The sequence below is a fragment of the Solea senegalensis genome, linkage group LG21 (genome assembly GCF_019176455.1).
Source record: "Solea senegalensis isolate Sse05_10M linkage group LG21, IFAPA_SoseM_1, whole genome shotgun sequence".
NCBI lineage: Eukaryota > Metazoa > Chordata > Actinopteri > Pleuronectiformes > Soleidae > Solea > Solea senegalensis.
Genome location: NC_058040.1, coordinates 313,542 through 334,999, shown reverse-complemented (window position 1 = coordinate 334,999; position 21,458 = coordinate 313,542). Strand labels below are relative to the sequence as shown.

Sequence of the window (21,458 nt, the reverse complement as noted above, 5' to 3'; positions counted from 1 at the left end):
TTTTATACATCAGGCAGGCAGTTTCAATGGTTTTCATATCTATAGATAGGTAGAATATCGCATATGTTTTCTTTAAATCTAATGTTTTCAGTGTATTTTTTTTTTATAAAGTGATTCACTTGGTTTGAGGGTCACCACAAAAAGTTGAGTGTATCAACATTATGCCGGCTCTATTAGTGAGAGACCCTTTAAATTGTCTAAAATTGTAAATATTAAATTTTGATGTTTTAGACACAACTTTGATATGGCTCTTGAACAAGTGTGTCCAAAAATCACGACAAAGTAACAAACAAACCTTCAGACTCTAATGGTGTTCAAATGGCTCTTGTAGTGTTACTTTCATACTGAGTGATTCACTGTGTGGAAACAGGCAGTGGAATGATCACATCATCCCTTTTAGCAGGTCATGTTCCCACATGTGAAATTTCATAATCGCTGTCAGTGATAACTTACTTTGGGATATACCAGAGGTGGGAGACTTGACTCGAGTCTGACTTAAGTCGCAAATATGAGGAGTTGAGACTTGCTTGACCAACGTTGGTAAATGACTCAAAATGACTTGGCTTTTGCAGCCTTGTGTACAAACCTGGCAATTTGAGTGACACCACTACATGAAATTTGATTCCGAACTTCAAATCCTGCAAAGGAAGGTAAGACAGGAAGTCATTAGGTTCCTACTTTAAGCTAACACTACAGTTAAAGTCTTTGTGGGTCAAAAGCTGATTGATTTATTGATGTTAATTATAGATTTTTTTTTTAAATTAATTCAGTTGTATGGGACCATTAAACAGTCCTTACACTGTATGAGTAATACAGCGTTTCTTTAGTAGTTCAAAATGACTGTCTTGATTTAAAGCTGGTACTCAACTATGGAGGCCCATAAATGAAATAATGATAAAAGAAAGAAAGAATACAGAAATGAATGAATGAATTAATGAAAAGAATAATTGATCAAATAATGTAATGTAATGTAATGTAATATAATATAATATAATATAATATAATATAATATAATATAATATAATAAAATATAATATAATATAATATAATATAATATAATATAATATAACATAACATAACATAACATAATATAATATAACATAACATAACATAACATAACATAACATAACATAATATAATATAATCCATAATTATGTGTGACTTACTCCCATCTCTGGGATATAAAAAATATTTGATTTGACATTACAGTCCCCTCAAGTGGTGGCTGTAATGCAAATAGTATGTGGGGGAGCCCTGGGTGCCACAATCACTCTTTTACCCTTTAAGTTACGCACCTGTCCATGTATCGCTTGTGCAGCTAACAACATGACGAATGCTGGCGGTCACTCATGACGACTAAAGGAGCGAGCGGTGGGAGGGGAGGGGGGAACGGCGAGAGAGGGAGACCAAAATGAAGGCAAAAGAAAACGGTCCAATGAGAGAACGCCCTGTTGGACCTACAGACGTCCCGTCATGCTCGTCGTGGACTGAACTGAGTGCTACGTCAGCAGTCATACCAAACATGGCGGTGTCCGTAGCGCTGCCATCGGTTGCCGGTGCTCCTTCGTTAATTTTAACTTTTGTCACAGCGTTAATATTTCACCGCAGTGTCGCCGATATCGCCACAGGTGCCTCGTCGTCAGAAGAGACTCCTCACCGCCGTTTCGAGTACAAATACAGCTTCAAAGGACCTCATCTTTCGCAGCCGGACGGTTCCATCCCCTTCTGGATCCACACTGGAAGTAAGTTTGTGTACAGCCAGCGGTCAGCATCTCTCCCACACTTTCACCTTTTAAACGCAATAACCCGGTGTCAATGCACGACAGCGACGTGTGTATTATGTGTGCAGTGTATGTGCAAGCGACGTGTTTCCGCTTTGTAATAACGAGGTTCATTCAAAAAAAAAGAAAAATGCATCGGGAAATGAATAGGTCTTAGCAAGTTAGCCGTATATTTCTGAGTCGTGGTGTCTCAGAAACAGACGCATGAACACCTAAAACAGCTGTGAAAACGGCTGTGACTGTTGCAAATGTGTGCAAACGCATGCAAGTGGGGCTATTGAACTTTCCCCTTTCAAAGATGGGCCCTGGAGTCTTGCATCACACAACTGAGTCGTCCAGCTGCTGACAGAAGCATTCAATCATGAGATTAGATTAGGTCAAAGAGTAATTGATGACGTATACACCAGCTTCCTCTAATTCAACCATAATTTAGACTGTCTTTGTTTTCAAGATATCGTAATCTACAGATCCCAATATCTAATTCAATTAAAAAAAAAAGATAATTTCCATATAGATTCTTAATAAACTGTTAATACTTATATGTAATTCAGCCTATTCAGTTGTGTGCAGAAACCCCCTGGGCTACCATGAAGCAAAGCTGTGTGTTTTGTCCCAGTTAACTGTCACACAAGACAAACAAGAGCAGCAAATTTGAAACTGAAAAGTGTGTGTTTATTTATAGAATAACTGTCAGAACACACTGAAAACCGGCTATTTGTATATTTACAGAGCCACAGCACCCAACATGAAAACCTATTCAAACTATATGAGGGTGTAAAACAGCGGAAGTATGAAATGGTGACACAAACAATCAATCAATGATCACAATTATTGAGGAATCATTTCTATTTATGTATTGTTTATAATACATAAATTGGACCAGATAAGTTATTATTGTCCATCTAGAGATTGCAAACATTAGCCAAGGCTGCTCACTTTCCTACAGTGTTATACAGTTTCATCATTTTGTTTCTTTCACAACTCTGACCTCTATTGCTCATAAAGAGACAAACGTAACCAACAATTACGGACATAATAAACACAACAATCCATGTGTGTGTGTGGGTTTTCTCCAGGTTCTCTGGGTTCCTACCACAGTCCAAAAACACTCAGATTTGGGGATTAGGCAAATTGGACACTCTAAATTGACGCAGGTGTGAGTGTGAGAGTGGATGGTCGTTCATCTCAATGTGGCCCTTTGATGGACTAGAGACCTGGCCAGGGTGTACCCCGCCTTTCGCCTTGTGTCAACTGGGATTGGCACTAGCGACCCTCATGAGGAGGATAAAGTGGTATATTAGAAGATGATTAGAAGAAGAACGAGCGAACCAGAGATTATTCACGTATTAGTCTTTTTTCTAAAACAAAACATATAGACTGTTGTAGTTATAAATGCAGTGGTCATGGTGGCGTAACGTCTCCTCTCCATCTCTAGATGCTATCCCGAGTGCAGACCAGGTGCGCATTACGCCATCTCTCAGGAGCCAGAGGGGATCTGTGTGGACGAAGAACAGAGTCAACTTTGAACACTGGGAGGCTGAGGTGACCTTCAGAGTATCTGGAAGAGGCAGAATGGGAGCAGACGGTTTGGTAAGGAAGGAAAACACTGCTGGATTTCCCTTTTTAGGGAATGAAAAAAGTCCATATCTTATGTTTGGTTGGCAATAGATGTTCCTGTCCTAAAAGACGAACAAAACGAACAATCTACACTGCAAACTACTTTAAATTCCCAACCTCACACCCAATAACTTCAGGCAAAAATGTTTTTGGCAACATCCTGTTTGAAGAGGTGTGTCGTGCACCCAAGGAAAAAAACAACAGAGCCCAGTGGACATTTTCATGCAGCTTGTAATACTAGAGGTAATACTATAGGTTATGTAATAAGAAGGTTATGCTTTTGCCAGTGACAAATATGATGACATTTTCTTGGCATGTAAGTCATAGCCCAAGAAAGAAATGATTAAATATTGGTGGATAATCAGGATATGATCACCTTTTGTGTATATACAGTGTGGGAAATTGGCTGAGGTTTACCCTCTCGAAGTGCTTTCTCTAGTTGTGAGTGAGCTACATGCCTGATCAAGACCTCTGAATGTATATGACCTATATTCAGTAATTTTATGAGAGTTGTTACTAACTAATTAAGCTAAACTGCATTGATCAGAGGTCCTGAAATGCTGATGATAACAGGACATATAGGACAAGTAGTTCACATTCTTCCATGTTAGTTTTATTAAGGTGTGTCGAGTAAAGAAGAATAACAGAACTTCTCTACTCTGCCACTTGTCTAACTCGTTGTCCTTGCTATTTCTGTGTTGTTGATTCTCTCATTCTCTGTCCCTGTTACCTCACACTGTTTGCCACCACCTTGAGCACACGTGTTTCATAAAGTTTACCAAGACAAGTTGTTCCCCATGTTTTCCAAGTAAATATAAAATATTTGTACCACTTTGTGTTTGCCTGACAGGCTGTGTGGTTCACATCTGAACAAGGCCTTGACGGTCCGGTGTACGGAGCTGCGGACCAGTGGAACGGAGTTGGAATCTTCTTTGATTCTTTTGACAATGACGGAAAGGTCGGTAACAACTTCACACTTGAAACTATTATTTAGCTTTATTGATAAATGACTGTATCGTGTATATTATGACAGATTTAGTGGGGAGCTTTTACAGATGAGGCTGTAACTTTTTTTGTTATTGTTGTTTTGGGGGAACAAGCATCCAAAATATTCACACAAAATTGACCTCTGTTTGGTTGATATCAGCTTCTGGAATCAAATGAACAAACATGTTTTTAGGATGAACCAGTCATCTATTTATCTTTCAAAACAATTTGAATAATACTACTTATGCTCAGGTAGGGGATTAATATTTTGCCATAAATTGACACAAAGTCAATTCACTTCATGCAAAGGATTAATGCATTTCTGTGTTGTTGTTCTCTCCATTCCAGAAAAATAACCCTGCTATAGTTGTTGTGGGCAACAATGGCAAACTTGTTTACGACCACCAAAAGTAAGTAAACATTTCTTATGCTGAGCTCTGATGTCATCACCGACGCAAATTTAAACAACTTAAAGAAGATTAGGAAATATGATTATATTTGCTTGGAAAGTAAATAATCCCCCGTCTTTCCTAATCTCTCATGGCCCAGTGAAAGCTTTAAATCACTTTTTCAATTCCAGTTTCTCTTAGAGTTCAGTGTGTTTTCTTTAATAAATGTTTATAAAAACATACTCTAATTCACTAATATAATAAACACGCCTACTAATGCATGGTGCATGCATATTCTCCACACACGTGTTCAGTGTGGAGCCTCGATCTATAAATGTAAAACCATATTTTCCTTTGAAATTGTTGTTTCTATCCAGTGACGGTGCCACACAAGCCCTCGGCACGTGTTTGCGAGACTTCCGCAACAAACCGTATCCTGTCAGAGCCAAAATAAAGTACTACAAGAAGACGCTGACGGTTGGTTACACAAACACAGTAGTAGTAGTAGTAGTAATAGTGATGATGTGCACAGTTAGTAGTATTCTTATTAGCTGCAATGTTGTTCTTTCCACTTCCTCAGGTGATGATCAACAATGGTTTCACTCCAGACAAGGAGGATTATGAGTTCTGCACAAAAGTGGACACCATGATCATTCCCACTGATGGCTTCTTTGGGATTTCAGCTGCCACTGGTGGTTTAGCAGGTACAGCTTTATCCTCCTTGTATTTAGAAAATGTAAGTTTAATTAAGTTATACAGCTGAAATGATCTGGCTTTATTCCCCAGAAACTATTGATGGTCTTTCCCAGTTGTGCTATTTAGTGTAAAGTTGAAGTTTAGTTCGAAAAGGAATTAGAATATTAAAATCCTGTGGTTTTACCACGTTGTTTTAAGATGGTTTAAATCCCTTAACACTTCAACTCAATGCTGTAATTTTAAGTGTCACTGTAAATATGAGTATATGTTTCTGTTTTCTGTGTCATTTTCTAATTTAGACTTTCTTTCCTCCATCAGATGACCATGATGTGTTGTCCTTCTTATTATTCAGACTCACAGAGCCAGGCCAGCAACCGGTAACTACACTTTCCTAGAGCTCCCTGTACACTCCCTGTCCTGCCTGTAATTTACTTTTCTGTAGCAGTGTGACTCAGCGGGCACATGCACAGATGTGTACGCACAATATAGCCCAAGCCCGGGCCCCACAGGGTTCAGAGTGTTTTTCAGAGTTTTCCCTTTGTCTTTCCCATTGAAGCCCCCACCAGAATCTGAGATTCCTAAAGAAGAGAAGGACAAGTACCAGGAGGAATTTCAGAACTTCCAGCAAGAGCTTGACAAAAAGAAAGAGGAGTTTCAGAAAGAGCACCCAGATGTCCAAGGAGAGCCAAGTAAGATTTCTGTATCCAACAATTATCCCTAACAATTATGTAAATTACCCTGGACAAATTTACTCCCTCAAGCTGTAATCTTTCTGTGGAAATTGTTTACCTGAAATGTCTGAAAACAGCTCCTGAGACCTCAACATGCGCAAACATCAACTTTGAATTGCCTTATTTTATTTATCTTGGTTCAAATCTTTGGTCTTGTTCTCCTCTTCAGTCGAGGACTTGTATGAGACTGTGAATGATCGGGAGATCCGTCAGGTGTTTGAAGGCCAGAACCGGATCCATCTGGAGATCAAGCAGCTCCACCGGCAGCTTGCAATGATCCTGGACGAGCAGCGCAGATATGTCTCTGTTATTACTGATGAGGTTGCCAAAAAGGGAACGAATGCTGAGTCGGGACAGGTGGGCATGTCATTGCTGACGTTTTCTTTTTTCTTGTACCCCAAATCCATGCATTTTCTATATTTACTAGATTATACGTCATCTTGTGATTCAAATAATAAATAATCTAGAAGTGTTGACCTGGTGGTAGTAGTGTGACAGCACTGAAAAAACAGTGTTTTACAAAGATCAGAGATATATCGTTTTACATGGTAATTTCAAGTTCAACATCAGGTAAAATTTGGTGAATTGAAATGGGCTTTTATTTAATTGCTTTATTAAAATATGGTGTAAATATTACATTAATAGATACAAGTAAAAATAAGGGATAATAGAGAGGACAGGGAAGTCTTTCACTGTGGATGTTCTCCTTTCCCTCCACAACAACTCAAGGTTAACAGTGGTTACAGTTCAACAAGAATTTATTCAACAACGTATTGTTGTTCATGGAGAGTCTGTAGTTCTTTTATACTCTAAGTGCTGCCGATAAATCATAAGGTGTGTGGCTTTTGTTTATCTGTGCGTGCGTGTTCATGGATCTAGTAATGGCTTCGTCCTGGATCATGTAAGGATTAGTTTTGTTGTTTGCCATTGTGACTGAGTGACTCGGTCACTGACTGTGCTAACACACACACACACAGATACACCACACTTTTCTCCTCTCCCGCTTTCTTCCTACTTTCCCATGGTCATAAAGAAAGGCTTCAGCTCACTCCAACTGTGTCTGTCTCCAACAAAAAATACGAAATGCATGTCAGATTCGGATCAGCCTCGGACAACCAATATGGGATGCCAGTCGAATTTCATATGTGTACCACAAAGAGTGTAGTGGAAACTCAGTAAAGCAAGGCCCTTGCTCACAGTACCTATGAACAGCTTATTCTAAGGCTATGAAAAGCAAATAGACACTTATGGTTGGTGTATTTAAGTGTTACACACCTGACCCTTTTACTTAGTCTGTTCTCCTGCTAGTAAATTGTGTTTATGGCAGGTCATTAAAACTTGAAACCTTTTTATGATGTCACCGCTCAAGTGTGTTCCTCTTTGTGCTGTATTTGGCTTGTAGGTGGATTCTGCCAGTCCACAGTTGGGCTCTGTCTTAGCCACACAGCAGGAGGTGCTCAGAAACCTGAATGAATTGAGGTAAGTCGGGACAGCATCACTTGCTGTTGACTTTTGATCACCTTGAAAAGGGAACTGTTGTTATTTGCAGCCACGATAGAGAGAGACATGTATGTGATACCCGAGAAAATCCTGCCCGCTAAATCCCTCAAAACATCTCTAATCTCAGGATGAACTGCAGGTGTCTGCCAGTCTCATAATTCAGCTGCGGTAACGGCCCTCTAAACCTTTTGATTGGTGTATTTGTCTTTGCTTGTGTTTGTACCACATACATTCACTTAATGCGGCTGAAATTTCACACGATCATTATTATTAGTGAGGCAAAAGTAAGCACCCAAACCTGCAACTTATGATTGAAAACATAATAGTCTACAATGAGTATTGAATGGCCATTTAATTCCAAACTATCTTGAGTTAAATGAATATGGGTTGCCCCATATTACACAAAATTTGAAATATATAATTTTGTGACAGAAAAGAAATCCCATCATTGATGAGATGTGCACTAGTTACAGTGATAGGTGTAGTAATGCCCAGCTGTAATCGTCTCCCACTCTTACTGTAAAAAAGTGTCTCTTTATCACCCGAGGATAACAGGCCGCACAGACTTTAATACCAAGATAATACAGCTTAAGCGATGGTGTGCCTTCCATGGCAGAGACTCAAGTGACTGTTTGATTTGGTACTTACCGTGAGTAAGCCTGATTAGGTATACAGAATGTAATGTTTTGATGTTTAGAGCTTTGATTTTGTCAATAACATATTTGTGCTTTTGTACTGCTTGCCTAAGGTGCTTGTGGGCTTAGTCATTGTAAGCACGCAAGAGATTTAAAAAAAAAAAAAAATGCTATCTGAAACCTGTCTTGTAGATTTAATTCATCACATTTTAATCACTGTTTTCCTTCTTTTTCCTAATAAATAAGTTAGAAAGTGTCCATGTGAGTAATTGCAATTTTATACCCTTTCAAAAATCAACTATATGAGTGTTAATTTATTCATTAAGTCTCCTGGTGCTGCCACTGCATTGTGTCTTAATTTTAACGCACCATCTGCATAAAAAAAAAAAAAAATTAATCAGAATCTTAAGATATTTTATGTAACATTAATCTCTTAGTCTCGTGTATCATAAAAGAGCCAAGCTGTTTATATGTCCTAAATCCAACAGGACATTCATCCTCAAAATGATTTTTGCATACATGATTTTCTTATTATGTTGCTGACCCATAACTGGCATGTTCTCTCGGTGGTTTTATATGTTCATTTCACTGGAAGTGGATTTCGTATAAATTATATCATATAGATGGCAGAAAAGGCACATAATCAGAGCGGTAATTTAAAGATAAGTTGGTCCACGGGGTAAACTGATTGACTGTCAGACCCTGGCAAATGGCGGCAGCTGCTTCCTCTCATGTGCTAATATGAGCAACTGAGCTGTATTACCTTGTAGATTAAGCGTTCATCCCGACCCGTCTCCTTAAACACCAAGTTTATGATCGGACCTCATCTGAGACTGAGACACATAAATGGGTCAGTTTGTCATAAATGGAGATTAGCTTTAAGCTTTAATAAATGCTCACTTACTTTCTCAAGGGAGATTTCTTTTTTTATATGAAACAAATTAGATTTTGTTTTTATGTCATGTCCTTTCAGACTGTAGCCATGTGGCCAAGGAAGAAAAGGCCACATTGTAGCACCATTTTATCAGATTTGTAATCTTTAAAAGCATCTGTCATACGCAGGCAAAACACGGGTTTCCCTCCAATTGATTTTTTTTTTTTTTTGCCACAATCCCCTCCTCAGGGACTTTCGACTTTCGCTGCTGGAATTCCTTTCAATTGTGAAGTCACTTTTTTTTTTTTTTGTAATCGTCTTAGATTTGTTTAAGATGATAAAGGAGACTTATTGCTCCTTCCCTGTACATAATCAGCCTTGACCCAGGCTTGGACATCTTCATTATCTTCTGTATTTTAACCTCGTATAGTGATGAGAGTAAAGACACAGACCCAGACAACGTCAGCGACATCAAACAAAGAAACAAAGAAACAGATTTGTCCTGACGGCACCTTTTTAGTATGAAAATAAACATTTGTTTCTGGTGCAACAATAAACGTAACACAGTGTTCTATATTCTATATTCCTTGAGCAAGTATCGACAGTAACTTTTAAACCACATCATTTTTCAATTGTTCTCTTTTATGCTCAAAATGCTTATTGGATTTGCACCAATTTAAAGCCAAGAAACTTTCCAGCAAATAATTTATATTATTATGCCTCTTTTTTTTGCCACTAATTTCAGTTTGCGTTTAACATCATTAAGAGAGCCAGATTTGGGTTTTCCAAACAGTGTTCCGCTGTGGTCTGTTTGTTAACCTTGCGTGCTTGTAATCTGTTGTAAGAACTTGTTCTCTCTCTCTCTCTTGTTTTTTTCTTTTTTTTTTAATAAGGGATTAATTTAGCAATCATGACCTCTTTATCAGATGGTAATTTTTATTTTTTTTTTCAAACTTTGAGAATATATAGCCTCATGTGAATAGGGATTAAAAGATTAATGTCGGCCGGTTGTATTACAGTAAATAAATGACACCACGCATGTTACTGCACATCATACTTCCCGTCACACGTTCATTCATCAGATTGTGGGGGTTTTGTTTTTGCAACATTTCCACATTATTTAGTCCAGTTGATGCATAGATCAGTTTTAATATCAGTATTAATAGTACAATTGTTCATAAGATAATACTTCATTGTCTGTTTGCACAGAAAATTGTCTTGCATTCACCATTCTGACAATCATAGACAGACAAGTCAGAGCCACAGGTTCTGCTTTAAGTCTAGAACATGCGTTCAAATTCAAAATATGAGTCCCTAAAAAGAAGTTAGAAGTTACACCATGGACTGACAGTATCTGGTCCGCAAAGCATCACCCATTGTGTCTTCTTCTCGTCGTCTCTGCAGGAGCAGCTTTTACGAGTCGCTGAAGCAGATCGGCTCTGCCCAACACCAGGGAAACGCTCCGGGAATCGGAACCTATGAGACTATTCAGCACTTTAACGACATCAAGGAACATCTGCACTTGGTCAAAAAGGATGTGGACCACCTGGTACAGCGCGGTGTTCAGGTGTGGATGAGTGTGGCGTCGGACTGAAAACGCTTCATTGACCATATTCAATTTGAGTATGTTTATAAATGGCGAATGTTTTCTCTTGCAGAATCCTGCTGAGAAGGCTGTGAAGTGCCCCGAGATGCCCCCGGTGCCCGCCTGCTTATCCACTGTTCATTTTGTAATCTTTATCGTCGTCCAGTCAGTCCTGTTCTTCTGCTACATCATGTACAAGTAAGACATCGGACATTTTTCTTTGGTCGTATGTACAGTATGCATCCGCGGTGGTCTAATCTCCTGTTTTTCTCTTCTTCTTCTTTTCTCTTGTAGAAGTCAGCAAGAAGCCGCAGCAAAGAAGTTCTTTTGATGAAACATATTTCTGAAATGAAAGTGTGTAAATGAGGGATTTTCTGTTTTGGTAAAATTTTTTTTAGGCGGGAGGGGGGGGATATTTTCAGATTGTAAGTTATTATACTTTAAGAAAAAAATCATTTTTTGTTGTGTTGATAAAGTGTTTTAATTACAGATTTTAATTTGATCATAAACTCTCTGTGTATGAATGCTGGTGTGTGAATTACCACTCTGGATTTCCAACATGATGTCATAAGTTCCTTTACAGTATTTTTTAGTTGGCTTAGTCCTTGGATTTTGTTTTGAAAAAGCTGAAATCTGCCACAGTCCCATTTTCATGAACCTGAACTGAAAACAAAAAAACAAATAACCTGTGCTTTGAAATGTGCAATTTTTGTATGAAATAAGGCTGAACTGTTGTCAGGTGTCAGCTTACGTTTATCTGCTTTGGTTCAGAATCTGACATATCCTCTACCTGAACAATTTACATAAACTGAAAATGGAAAAGACCGCTTCTTGCTTTGTCAAATTAATTTCACCCTATACAAATCATCCACTTTGTAAATTACACCTTTTTTTCCCATCTATTAGCAACAATACTTCAAATAGTGCCTTTATATACATATTGCTTTATGTTACTTGCAAATGCTTTATACTGGGAGATTTTTGACAAATATGTGAAGAGACTTCAGTCCTTACTTTCAACTCCACGTAAACAAAGTATAGAACAGATAACAGTAATGCTCATGGTGCTGTGGTGCTGAACTAAACTATAGCAGTGTTTTCATTTAGCACGTTTGCTTTTCCCACAATGTTTACGTTTGAGAAAAAGTTTTACAGCATTTTTGACCAAAAAAAACCATTCTGCTCCAAAAGGATGAAGCAACTGACATTATTGATCAAATATTAAGTGACATCCTTTAGTCAGTGCAGTTGGAAATAAGAATTCTACTAATGATCATGGTCAGTATTATAAAATACAGCATTAGCTGTGATTCCTGCTAAAGGAAAACACAACATTCTATCAGGGATTATACAGACGCTACAAGGTGTTCGGCACAGTTTTCAGCCTTTCGCTGACACAGATCCAGGAGACTCATGCATAGGCGTGAATTAATGGTTGTTTGTCCCTGTATGCTGGCTCTGAGGCTCTGTTCAGGTTGTGCCCTCTGGCCCACTGTCCGCTGGGATTGGTTCCAGCAACCCTCACAGGATGAGTGATATAGATGATGGACGGAAGGACCTAAAGTGCTATAATGTGTAATAGGGGAACTTTCCTAGATTAACATATTTAATCTTTTTTCACACTTAAAAAACAATAGTTGGAATAGCTATAATTTATAAGACAATGCCAAAAAATTAAAACAGTGGTATTAAATAGTAACTAACTTGTCTAAAAACTTACATTGAGCATTATTAAATTTTTTTTACTGGAAATACTTTTGCAAGGGATCATTTCTGTAATGTCTTGTGGCTTAAAACTAGTGAGGGAATCAGAAAGTGCTTCCCCAAGATTGGAGATAAAATGGTGAAAATGATGCCTGAGCTGTCTCCTCCCCATCTCTCACTCCACCGTTAATCGCCTGCCCATAGAACAATAGCACGGCATGAAGGGAAGACTCCAGTGCGGATCAACAAAACTGTAATCCCGCTTCTCTCTCTCTCTCCCTCTCGCTCTCCCTCTACTCTACTCGGTCTCAGCAGTGTAATCTGCACATGGGCCGGCCCACACTTAACTAATATGATTTAGCAGCAGTGGGTGAAGAGAGCATGCCATGACACAAACAGAAGATCCCCATCTCTAAAACTAGTTTAGATGATGAACGTTGCTCCTGCCACAGTCAAACAATGCACCAAGTGTCAAAGCAGTCAAGACAAAAACATCTACAAAGATCTGCATGACGTAAGAATAGAGTGTAAACAGGCCATCTGCCTCTTAGTATAGAGGAGCAGGGAGGATTAAATCCAGATTATGGCTACGGGTGTGCATGTGTGTGTGTGTGTGTGCGCGTGCATGTCATGTCATCAGTGTGTCCTTGGCTCCATCGACAAGCAGCAGGTTAACTGAGCTACCACTGGATTTGACGGCCAAAGCAGAGGGCAGCAACATTATTTTCATCTAGAAAACTAGAGTAAATCGTAAAATAATTTAAAGATGGCTTTCATGATCAAGAGCATGATCGGGAACCCTCTGTCAGGGATGGGTTTTGGTGGCGGAGGTGACAAAGAAGAGGAGGCCACCCCGTCAGATCCGGCTAAAGCTGCAGGGATGACACGCGAGGAGTATGAAGAGTACCAAAAACAGTTGGTGGAGGAGAAGTAAGTGGCAACAAAGACACTTCTACCACATCATGAATTCATGCTATTGGTCTATGGTAAACAGTGTGGCTGTAGAACCTATAATCTCAACATGATAATCTGCCATCTGCTATTAAATGTCCCCTTTTTGCAACCACATTTAATGACAATAGCATTCCCATCCTAACTGGACTTTATGTAAATACAATTGTGCAGACAATACAATTTTGATGGATGCAAGTGTTCACTCTGGCTAGAGATCATGTTGCACCCGGACCAATAATCTCTCATAATCTGTCATCCATTTCTACAGTTAGTCTTTGTTAGTTTGTTAGCGTAGATGGACCTCAGCGTGGACTCTGCAGCAATTGGACCGAAACACTAAATAAATGACAGGTTTAAGGAAGATGTGTGTGATATTAACCTTCATGTTGTTGTCCTCCAATGCTATGGTTAGTTTGTTCCAATTCTTTTCAGTGAAGCACATCGTAATACAATGTGATAAACCAGCATTCATTACCTTGTGTAGAAAATGTGTAAATTTGACAAATCTACTTTGACTTCTGTGACATTTGTAAAGCATCAACAAAATCCCGTCCGTCTGTGTTACATAACAACATTAATCCAGCCCCTGTGCTCTCGTGTTGGGGAAAATGGCAACATTCACCTGGATGATGGGTTTCTAGTGATGAATTCACATATACAATGATAATCCCTCATGACTTTGAAGGAAAATGAGAGGACTTTGAAAGTATCTCTCTGGCAGTAAAGAGCATTTCATCAGAGGTTTGTGGATGGATGGTTAGACTCTGTCCAAAAACATCTGGCCAACTCAGTCTTGCCTAATAATCCCATTTTCCTGAACAATTTAAAGTTTTAAAGTAATCAAAATACAGGTCTCACAATGTGCAGGTAATCACAGCGACTATTTTAAAGTGTAAAATCTGTTTGTTCAACATTGCAAAATCTTGATATTTATTTATATAAATTGCATTTGAAAGTTGTGTTGTATAATAATGTATAATATAACTAAACTAAAATTAAACTGAATATCTCACAAAGTGAACAATTTGTCAAATGGTATACATAGTTATGTTGACTTAATTTAGAGCGTCAGTGTGTAACTTTCTGTCGCCAAAACACTACAACCATACATTTCTCGCACGACTCGGCTCAGCTCGACTCTACTCGGTTTGTTTTGCTTTTCCATTAGGGATAGTACCTGGTACCTGCACTGGCCAGGTTCCAAGCAAGCTGAGCCGATACTGACATGTGACGTCAACAGACTGCTGGCCACTGATTGGCCAGAGAGTGTCGTCACTGGAAGAGTCATGAGAGCCACGTCCGACACAAGAATCAAACTGAACATTTCCCAACTGTAGATCAGTTAAAAAGACTTAAAAATCCTGAAAACGTGCGTTAATCTCCAACATTTAGCAAGGACATTTCTAAAATCTCAATATTCAACAAAGGAGTCTGGTGTATTTAGCCACAGCACTACTGAAAGCTGGCGATCGTGAGACGAATCACAACCCGTTCAGCCGTATTTTAGTTCAGTGTCAGGTCATGCAGGAAGTACTGAACTTATCTTTTTAATGAACTGATTCTAATGATTCAGTAAAATGAAAAGTTTCGTGCAGCTGTGCTATGACGACCCCGTCCTATAGTAATGGAAAAAGTGCTCAAACCGCGTGGAGTCGAAATGTGCCAGAACTGTAAAGTGGAAAAGTACATTAGTGTCCAACTGTTCTCTTTCAGCATTTGTTTCAGTGTGTCACCTCCTCACTCACGTATCAGAGAACTGGGGATTATTCCTCATCCTTACTTTAGTAGCACAGCTGTTGAATATTTCCACCTTCCCTGCACCAGTTGTGATGTAAAATGCATCACCCTGTGTCACCACAGACATACTGAGAAACACAGACGAGAGTCACGTGGAGGCTTCATCAGCCTTGTAGGAACTCACTTGACAGTGGTTCAAATATAAAGTTGAAACCTTAAAACTGCCGAGTGATGGCTCTTATCCTCACTGACATTAAGCAACAATGACAAGCAAGCGTCAACTGTGTGTTCAATTAAAGATGGGATTGTGGGAAAAGTGATTGGGGACCTTTTCTATTTTTTCTATGATTATTATAATATGATTAAGGATATCCAAGAGAATGGAATCAAATATTGTAACCTCACTATTTTGATTTTATTTATTTATTTTACTTGCATTCAATTGAAGCATTTAAAGAAACATAGACTGGAACACGTTTTATTGTTTCATTTTATTAAAACAGTAATGCCGAAATGAAGATTTAATTGTGCTGCTCTTGAGCCAAAATATTATCAAAATAAAAGATTAACAGGGAAATTGTCTTTGCTTTGAAGTGCGTGGGATGCTTTTGTGAATGTTTAATGTACTACTAATATATATATATGTACATTTTGTTTGTCTATTCCAGGATGGAGAGAGATGCAGACTTTTTACACAAGAAGGCGGAGAGGGCAACACTTAGAGTGTGTCTCAGAGAAAAATACCGACTGCCAAAGGTAAACCACAAACTACTCATGGCCATGGAGAGACACTTTGTGATCACAAGGAACCCAAAATCACAGCAGCAACAGTTGTCAAAGTTAATAGCGATAACTTATATTACTATAGATGTAAAACACTATCATTTTGTTTGATGAGGTGTTAATTAATGTGCACTTTTGTTCGAAATCTAAACTTATTTCATGTGCAAGCGTTTTATTTCTTTAAAACTTAAATGTGCTGAGTACAACTGCATTACAGCACGGTCTAAACAATCATCATCTAAATGTGTACATATAAATGCCTCTACTGAAAGCAAACACATTTTCTGAGGTATTTAGTGTTTTTTTGTTTTGTTTTTTATTTTAATTTCCATATGATGGATTGGTAAACATATTGGTTCATACTGATTAACTGAACCGTTTCATCCCGTGGTGACAGTTGGGACTGAACTAAAGGTGAACAACAAACAGCTCCTTCACGGTGTGTTGAGGTTGACTTTTATCTTACAAGAGCACTTGGCAGCTGCCGCACAGGAGGTGGAGGCCGTGCCAGTAGATTAGTAACAAAGACACCCGACCGGCGTCCCGCAGACGTTGGCCTATATGTGTCCCATAGTGCACCTTGAGTCTTACCAAGCCAAAAGCAGCTAAGCAGGTGTCCCGGGCTCATTAGGGAGAAACAGGCAATGTGAACTAGCTTTACAGAAGGAGAACAGCTAAACTGGGCAAGTGTGTGTTTTATAACGGACTCCTTACGAAAAAGAAAAAGAAGAAGCTGTAATGGAGGGAGCAAAAAAGGTATGTTTGGATTTGATGTCAGTTGTTTTAGTCCCCATATGCTGTAACTGAATCGGCTGGCGCAGCCTTACTTGTATGAGACTATGGCACAATCTGTTTCTATTATACTTGATTTTTTTTCATATGAATGGTGTCGTGACCTTGGCTGCTGCCGGCATTTCTAACACTGAGACTTTTTCTTTTGTTGGATTTTCCGTTTTAATCAATGGCTACTTTTCTTTTCACGGTTTGTCTTTTTCAAGTAAAAACACATTCATGATGAAAACAATGGCGAGAAGCTATACGTATAAATCTAATTATTTTCCCTAAGTAATGTTTGTATCGCATGATTAGAGATGAAACGTATTTCCACAATGATGGACCGAAGGGCATTCTGTTCTCTGTCAATTCATTTTCTTTTAATCATTGCGGGGTTGGGAATGCACAAAGTTGTTGTCAGGTGGGAAGTGGAGAAAAACCTATGTAATGTATATTTACTTACATTTATATATATAGTGAATTTTAAAGCAAATGTGCACAGTATTGAGCAAAAAAAATGGGAATTAGGGTCTAGTCCATATCTTTAGGGTTTCTTTTGGATTGAGACATGAAAGGCTAAAGCAGCTCTGAGATAATCTGAAAGACTGATGTTTTAAGCAGTCACAGGGAGTGCAGTCCTATTGCAAGACGATTCTAAAGTGATTAGATTTAGTATGTAGGAGAAGGTTTCAACTGACAATTTAATAATACAGCAAACTTTTTATGTACTTTTTTTTTGCTTTAAGGTGAAATCCAAAAAGGAAAGTCATCAAAATCAATGTGTTTTTAGGTTTCGTTACCAGGGTTAACATCGGGTTAGATAAATTAGATTTGCGGTGTTTGTCAGATCAAATGTTTTAGAGATTTAATCCTGTAAAAATCCTTTACGACATCACCCTTTAGATTATTTACTTCAGTAAATAACAACTCAGTCATGTAGTGTTTAATTATAGACAGGAACTAAATTGGTCTTCTGTCTCTGGTCGCATTGAACGTTAACAATGAGGGAACAAGAAAACACCAAAAATCTTAAAAATGTTTAAAAGAGGGGCCTGATATATTTCTAAAATCTTGTCTAAATATGATTAAAAAAACAAAAGTGTGTTTCATAATGAATTTGTGATGGCGATACATTGATTGAATTTGGTGTAACGTCCTCTGTTGTCTCATATCAGTGTTCCTGCATGTGACCAAGTTCTTTGTTTCCTGCAGAGCGAGCAGGACGAGAACATGATCGAGATTGCCGGCGACGACGTGGACGTTCCCGAGGAGCTGCTCAAGATGGTGGACGAGGATGCCACCGAGGAGGAGGGCAAGGACTCCATCTTGGGCCAGATTCAAAACTTGCAGAACATGGACATGGACCAGCTGAAGGAGAAGGCCTCGGCCACTGTCACAGAGCTGAAGAGCAAAGCAGAGGAGAAGTGCTCGGTCATGTGAATGGCGCGGAGGCCAAGAAAGGAGAACATGCGAAATAAAATGATTACAACACACACTCAAAATAAAAGCTCCGTTAGAAAGTCTGGGATCCAGTCTAAACATTCACAACTAAAAACACAAATTATGTTCCTGAGTTAAGAAATGTTCCACTTTTTTTGCAATAAAAGTCAAACTTTATAAATAATTCTAAGATAAATGTAATAATATAAATGTATTATTAATAATAATAATAATAATAATGTCCATGGTCCCATGTCTTTACCTAGATAAATAATATGTAAATAACGTGATTTTCCCTGTTTATCGTCTCTTTCATATTGGTCACAGTAAATTTGATTTACTCTTTATAAATCAAATGTTGTTGTTTCTGTTTGTTGTGAAATGAGACATCCTCGTCTCTAAAACTGTTCTTCAGTCCAATGAATAACAATCATTCAACACTTCTTTCTGAGTATTACTACGTTACTTTTGGTTGTTGTGAATTCTAGATACTATTTTTTTTTTTTTGCTGTTTGTTTGAATTAATTATGATATTTAGATATTGTTCATGTTAGCGTCGCTACAAAGCAGAAGCCTTGGCATTTATTAAGTATTTTACTGTTACTTTCTCCACATCCGCAGTTCAGTGAGCTTGAAACATTTGCAGATTTGCACAAGTCATAATGTCAGAATACTAAAAAGATTGATCCCAGTGTACATAGACACTGGTAATAAAAATGTGATGGTAAACAAAAAGATCTGTTGTTCAAATAAAGATGCAAACTGGACTCATGACTAATATGCTATATTTCTACACTTAATTGTATACTTCCACATACTTGTATACTAAGGCTAGAGTAATGGTTTGTCAGTTCTGGTCCACACATCCATATATACAGTATACTGTGCAATATTTTAGTTTAGTTAAATCCAAATTAATATTTGTGTGACCACCATTTTCCTTCAAAACTGCATTAAATCTCTACGCTTTTTCAAAGAATCTCAGGTTGTCCTAAACATGTTAAAGAACAAACCACAGATCTTCTGTGGATGAAGGCTGGCTTAAATCCTTCTGTATCTTCATGTAATCCCAGACACGTTTTTTTATGAACAAAAATAAAATAAAAACAGTCACTTTTTTGTGACAATTATGGCTCCCAGTTTTTAAGAAAAAATATGCAAAATAAAATGAATCCTAACTTTGACTCAACGACACAAAAAAACACGTCTGAAGATGTGACCCTGTAAACACACCCCCAAGACGTCTCCATTGAAGGACTTGTGTATTATTCCCAGGGCAATTTACCAAGGGTGCACCACGTGAGCAGTAAGGGTTCATTTAATTAAGCATTATCAAAACACTTGTTAGTGGCTATATAGTGGCAGAATGTGGAGGGAAGGATCCTCAACATTTAGAGTTTCACACCAATCCAAGTCTAAAGGCTATGGATTTGTTAAGTCTGGAGATTACCCTCTAATCGGATCAACTTAGACATGGCTGTCAGCCTCTCTCTCTCTCTCTTTCTCTCTCTCTCTCTCTCTCTCTCTCCTTTTTACAAGCAAATTGCACATGCTTGTCAAATTCATCTGCGAACATAAATTAACTTAAAATTTGGCAAAATTGATAGAATACACTGGAGCAAGATAGCACTGACAATTCTTTTCTAATCTGAATTAGTTGGATCCAATCCAATGTATAATATTTATAAAAGCACATTTAAAAGCAACTTTGTTGGCCAAAGGGCTGTACAGCCATAAAGCAACATTACAACGCATACAGAGCCAAAAACAAATAATGGTCAGCTGATCTTACTGGCCGAGGAGTGCACAGCTGAAGAGAGTCAGTGAGGTTCAGATTCAGAAACTCATGCACAAACAATAAGAACTTGATCTTGTAATTTACTGGGAGCCAATGAAGGAAAGAGATATGTTCATGAGTTTTGTGGGTTATTGCCTAAATGTATGCAGGTGTGGATTAAAAAGGGACACTTTTAAAATCAACTATCAGAATGATTTAGAATAATTTAATCAAACAACTACTAAATAGCTACAAGTACTGGCTATATCGAGAAGGGAGTACCTGGGAGTCATGGAAAAATGGCTGATGTGATGGTTACATTTACTGTGCTAGATCCAAGTGGTGACATGTTAATGTATCCTTAACTAAACCACCCTAAACACTGATACTCACTATAAATGAAATCATATTACACATCCATATTACACCACATTAGAGTGGTGCATGTAAGGACATAGGTTCAGCTGTGTGAAATAGCTTGAGTGATGTGGAGCGGTTTGCTTGCAGCTCAGTGGTTTTTCTTTGAGCCTTCTCAACATTAGTAAAGGTGTGCCACAAGGTTCAGTCTTAGGACCGACTCTTTTCACGATCTATGTCAAATGCATCTGTGCATCTTTGTGCAGTCGCTTATTGTTGTGCAAGTGCTGTTGCCCTCGTAATCCCTCAATATTGTTGTCTTCTGGTAAAAAGGGGCAAAGAATTCTTCCTTCCGTCCTTTACATCTGCTCAGAATACCCCTATTGTGGCCTCTTATAAATACCTTGGTGGTAGCTGATGAAAGACTTTCTTTCAAACCCTACATTGACTTTCCTTCTTCAGAAAAAAAAATCCTGTTTTCTCTTTTAATGCTAGGTAACGGCTTGTTGCTGCCACCTTCTTGCCTTCTTCTTGATTATGAAGATACCATTTTTCATGAATGCCTCTGCTCAATCTCTTCTCTTGGTGGATGCCGTCTATCGTGGTGCACTGAGATTCATCACAGGAATCCATTTAGAGACTAAAATGACTCTCAAACTCTAATTTTGTCATTTTCCATATATTTAATGCTTGAATGGATGTGATACGGATGTTTCCTTTAGCACTGCTGCATATATCTTAAAATGTTCAGCCATTTATGAAAAAGGTTTTGCTGTAGATTAACTTTTGGTGATCATCAAGACTGAGATTGCACCCCCGCCCCTCCTCTCCTCTCAGACAAACAAAGGATAAGGTCACCTCCTGTGATTGGGAAAACCTAAATAGTTTTAAGGCTTTTAACCCTTTTGAGTAAAAATAATGTAATCCCCTTAAGCAGGATTACCGTTCTGCAGTCAATCTTTGTTTGCTGCTAAGTGGTAATAGTTATTGTTTGGGCTTTGTTACCCTGCTTGAGTCAACACCTGTAAGGACTGGTTAGTTTAAGTCTGGTTTAGGAATCGAATCAAGTTAACTGAATTAAAGAGACCATTTACACTAAGTTTTTATCATATTTGATTTTTTGTGTGTCCATTTTTT

General features: G+C 38.3%; 2 protein-coding genes across 2 annotated transcripts; both read left to right on the top strand.

The window, feature by feature from the left end:
• Window positions 1–1,445: 1,445 nt before the first annotated feature.
• lman1 (lectin, mannose-binding, 1) lies at window positions 1,446–11,612 on the top strand. Its single transcript, XM_044013014.1, has 13 exons — window positions 1,446–1,742; window positions 3,217–3,371; window positions 4,249–4,356; window positions 4,734–4,795; window positions 5,152–5,251; window positions 5,355–5,478; window positions 5,789–5,847; window positions 6,027–6,159; window positions 6,371–6,558; window positions 7,604–7,680; window positions 10,615–10,777; window positions 10,869–10,993; window positions 11,090–11,612. The coding sequence occupies exons 1-13, from the start codon at window positions 1,523–1,525 to the stop codon at window positions 11,124–11,126; spliced, it is 1,551 nt and encodes a 516-aa protein (XP_043868949.1). The 5' UTR covers window positions 1,446–1,522; the 3' UTR covers window positions 11,127–11,612.
• A 1,515-nt stretch (window positions 11,613–13,127) lies between these two features.
• Window positions 13,128–18,954, top strand: cplx4a (complexin 4a). The gene is made up of 3 exons (XM_044053624.1): window positions 13,128–13,429; window positions 15,859–15,946; window positions 17,960–18,954. The coding sequence occupies exons 1-3, from the start codon at window positions 13,266–13,268 to the stop codon at window positions 18,185–18,187; spliced, it is 480 nt and encodes a 159-aa protein (XP_043909559.1). The 5' UTR covers window positions 13,128–13,265; the 3' UTR covers window positions 18,188–18,954.
• Window positions 18,955–21,458: the final 2,504 nt, after the last annotated feature.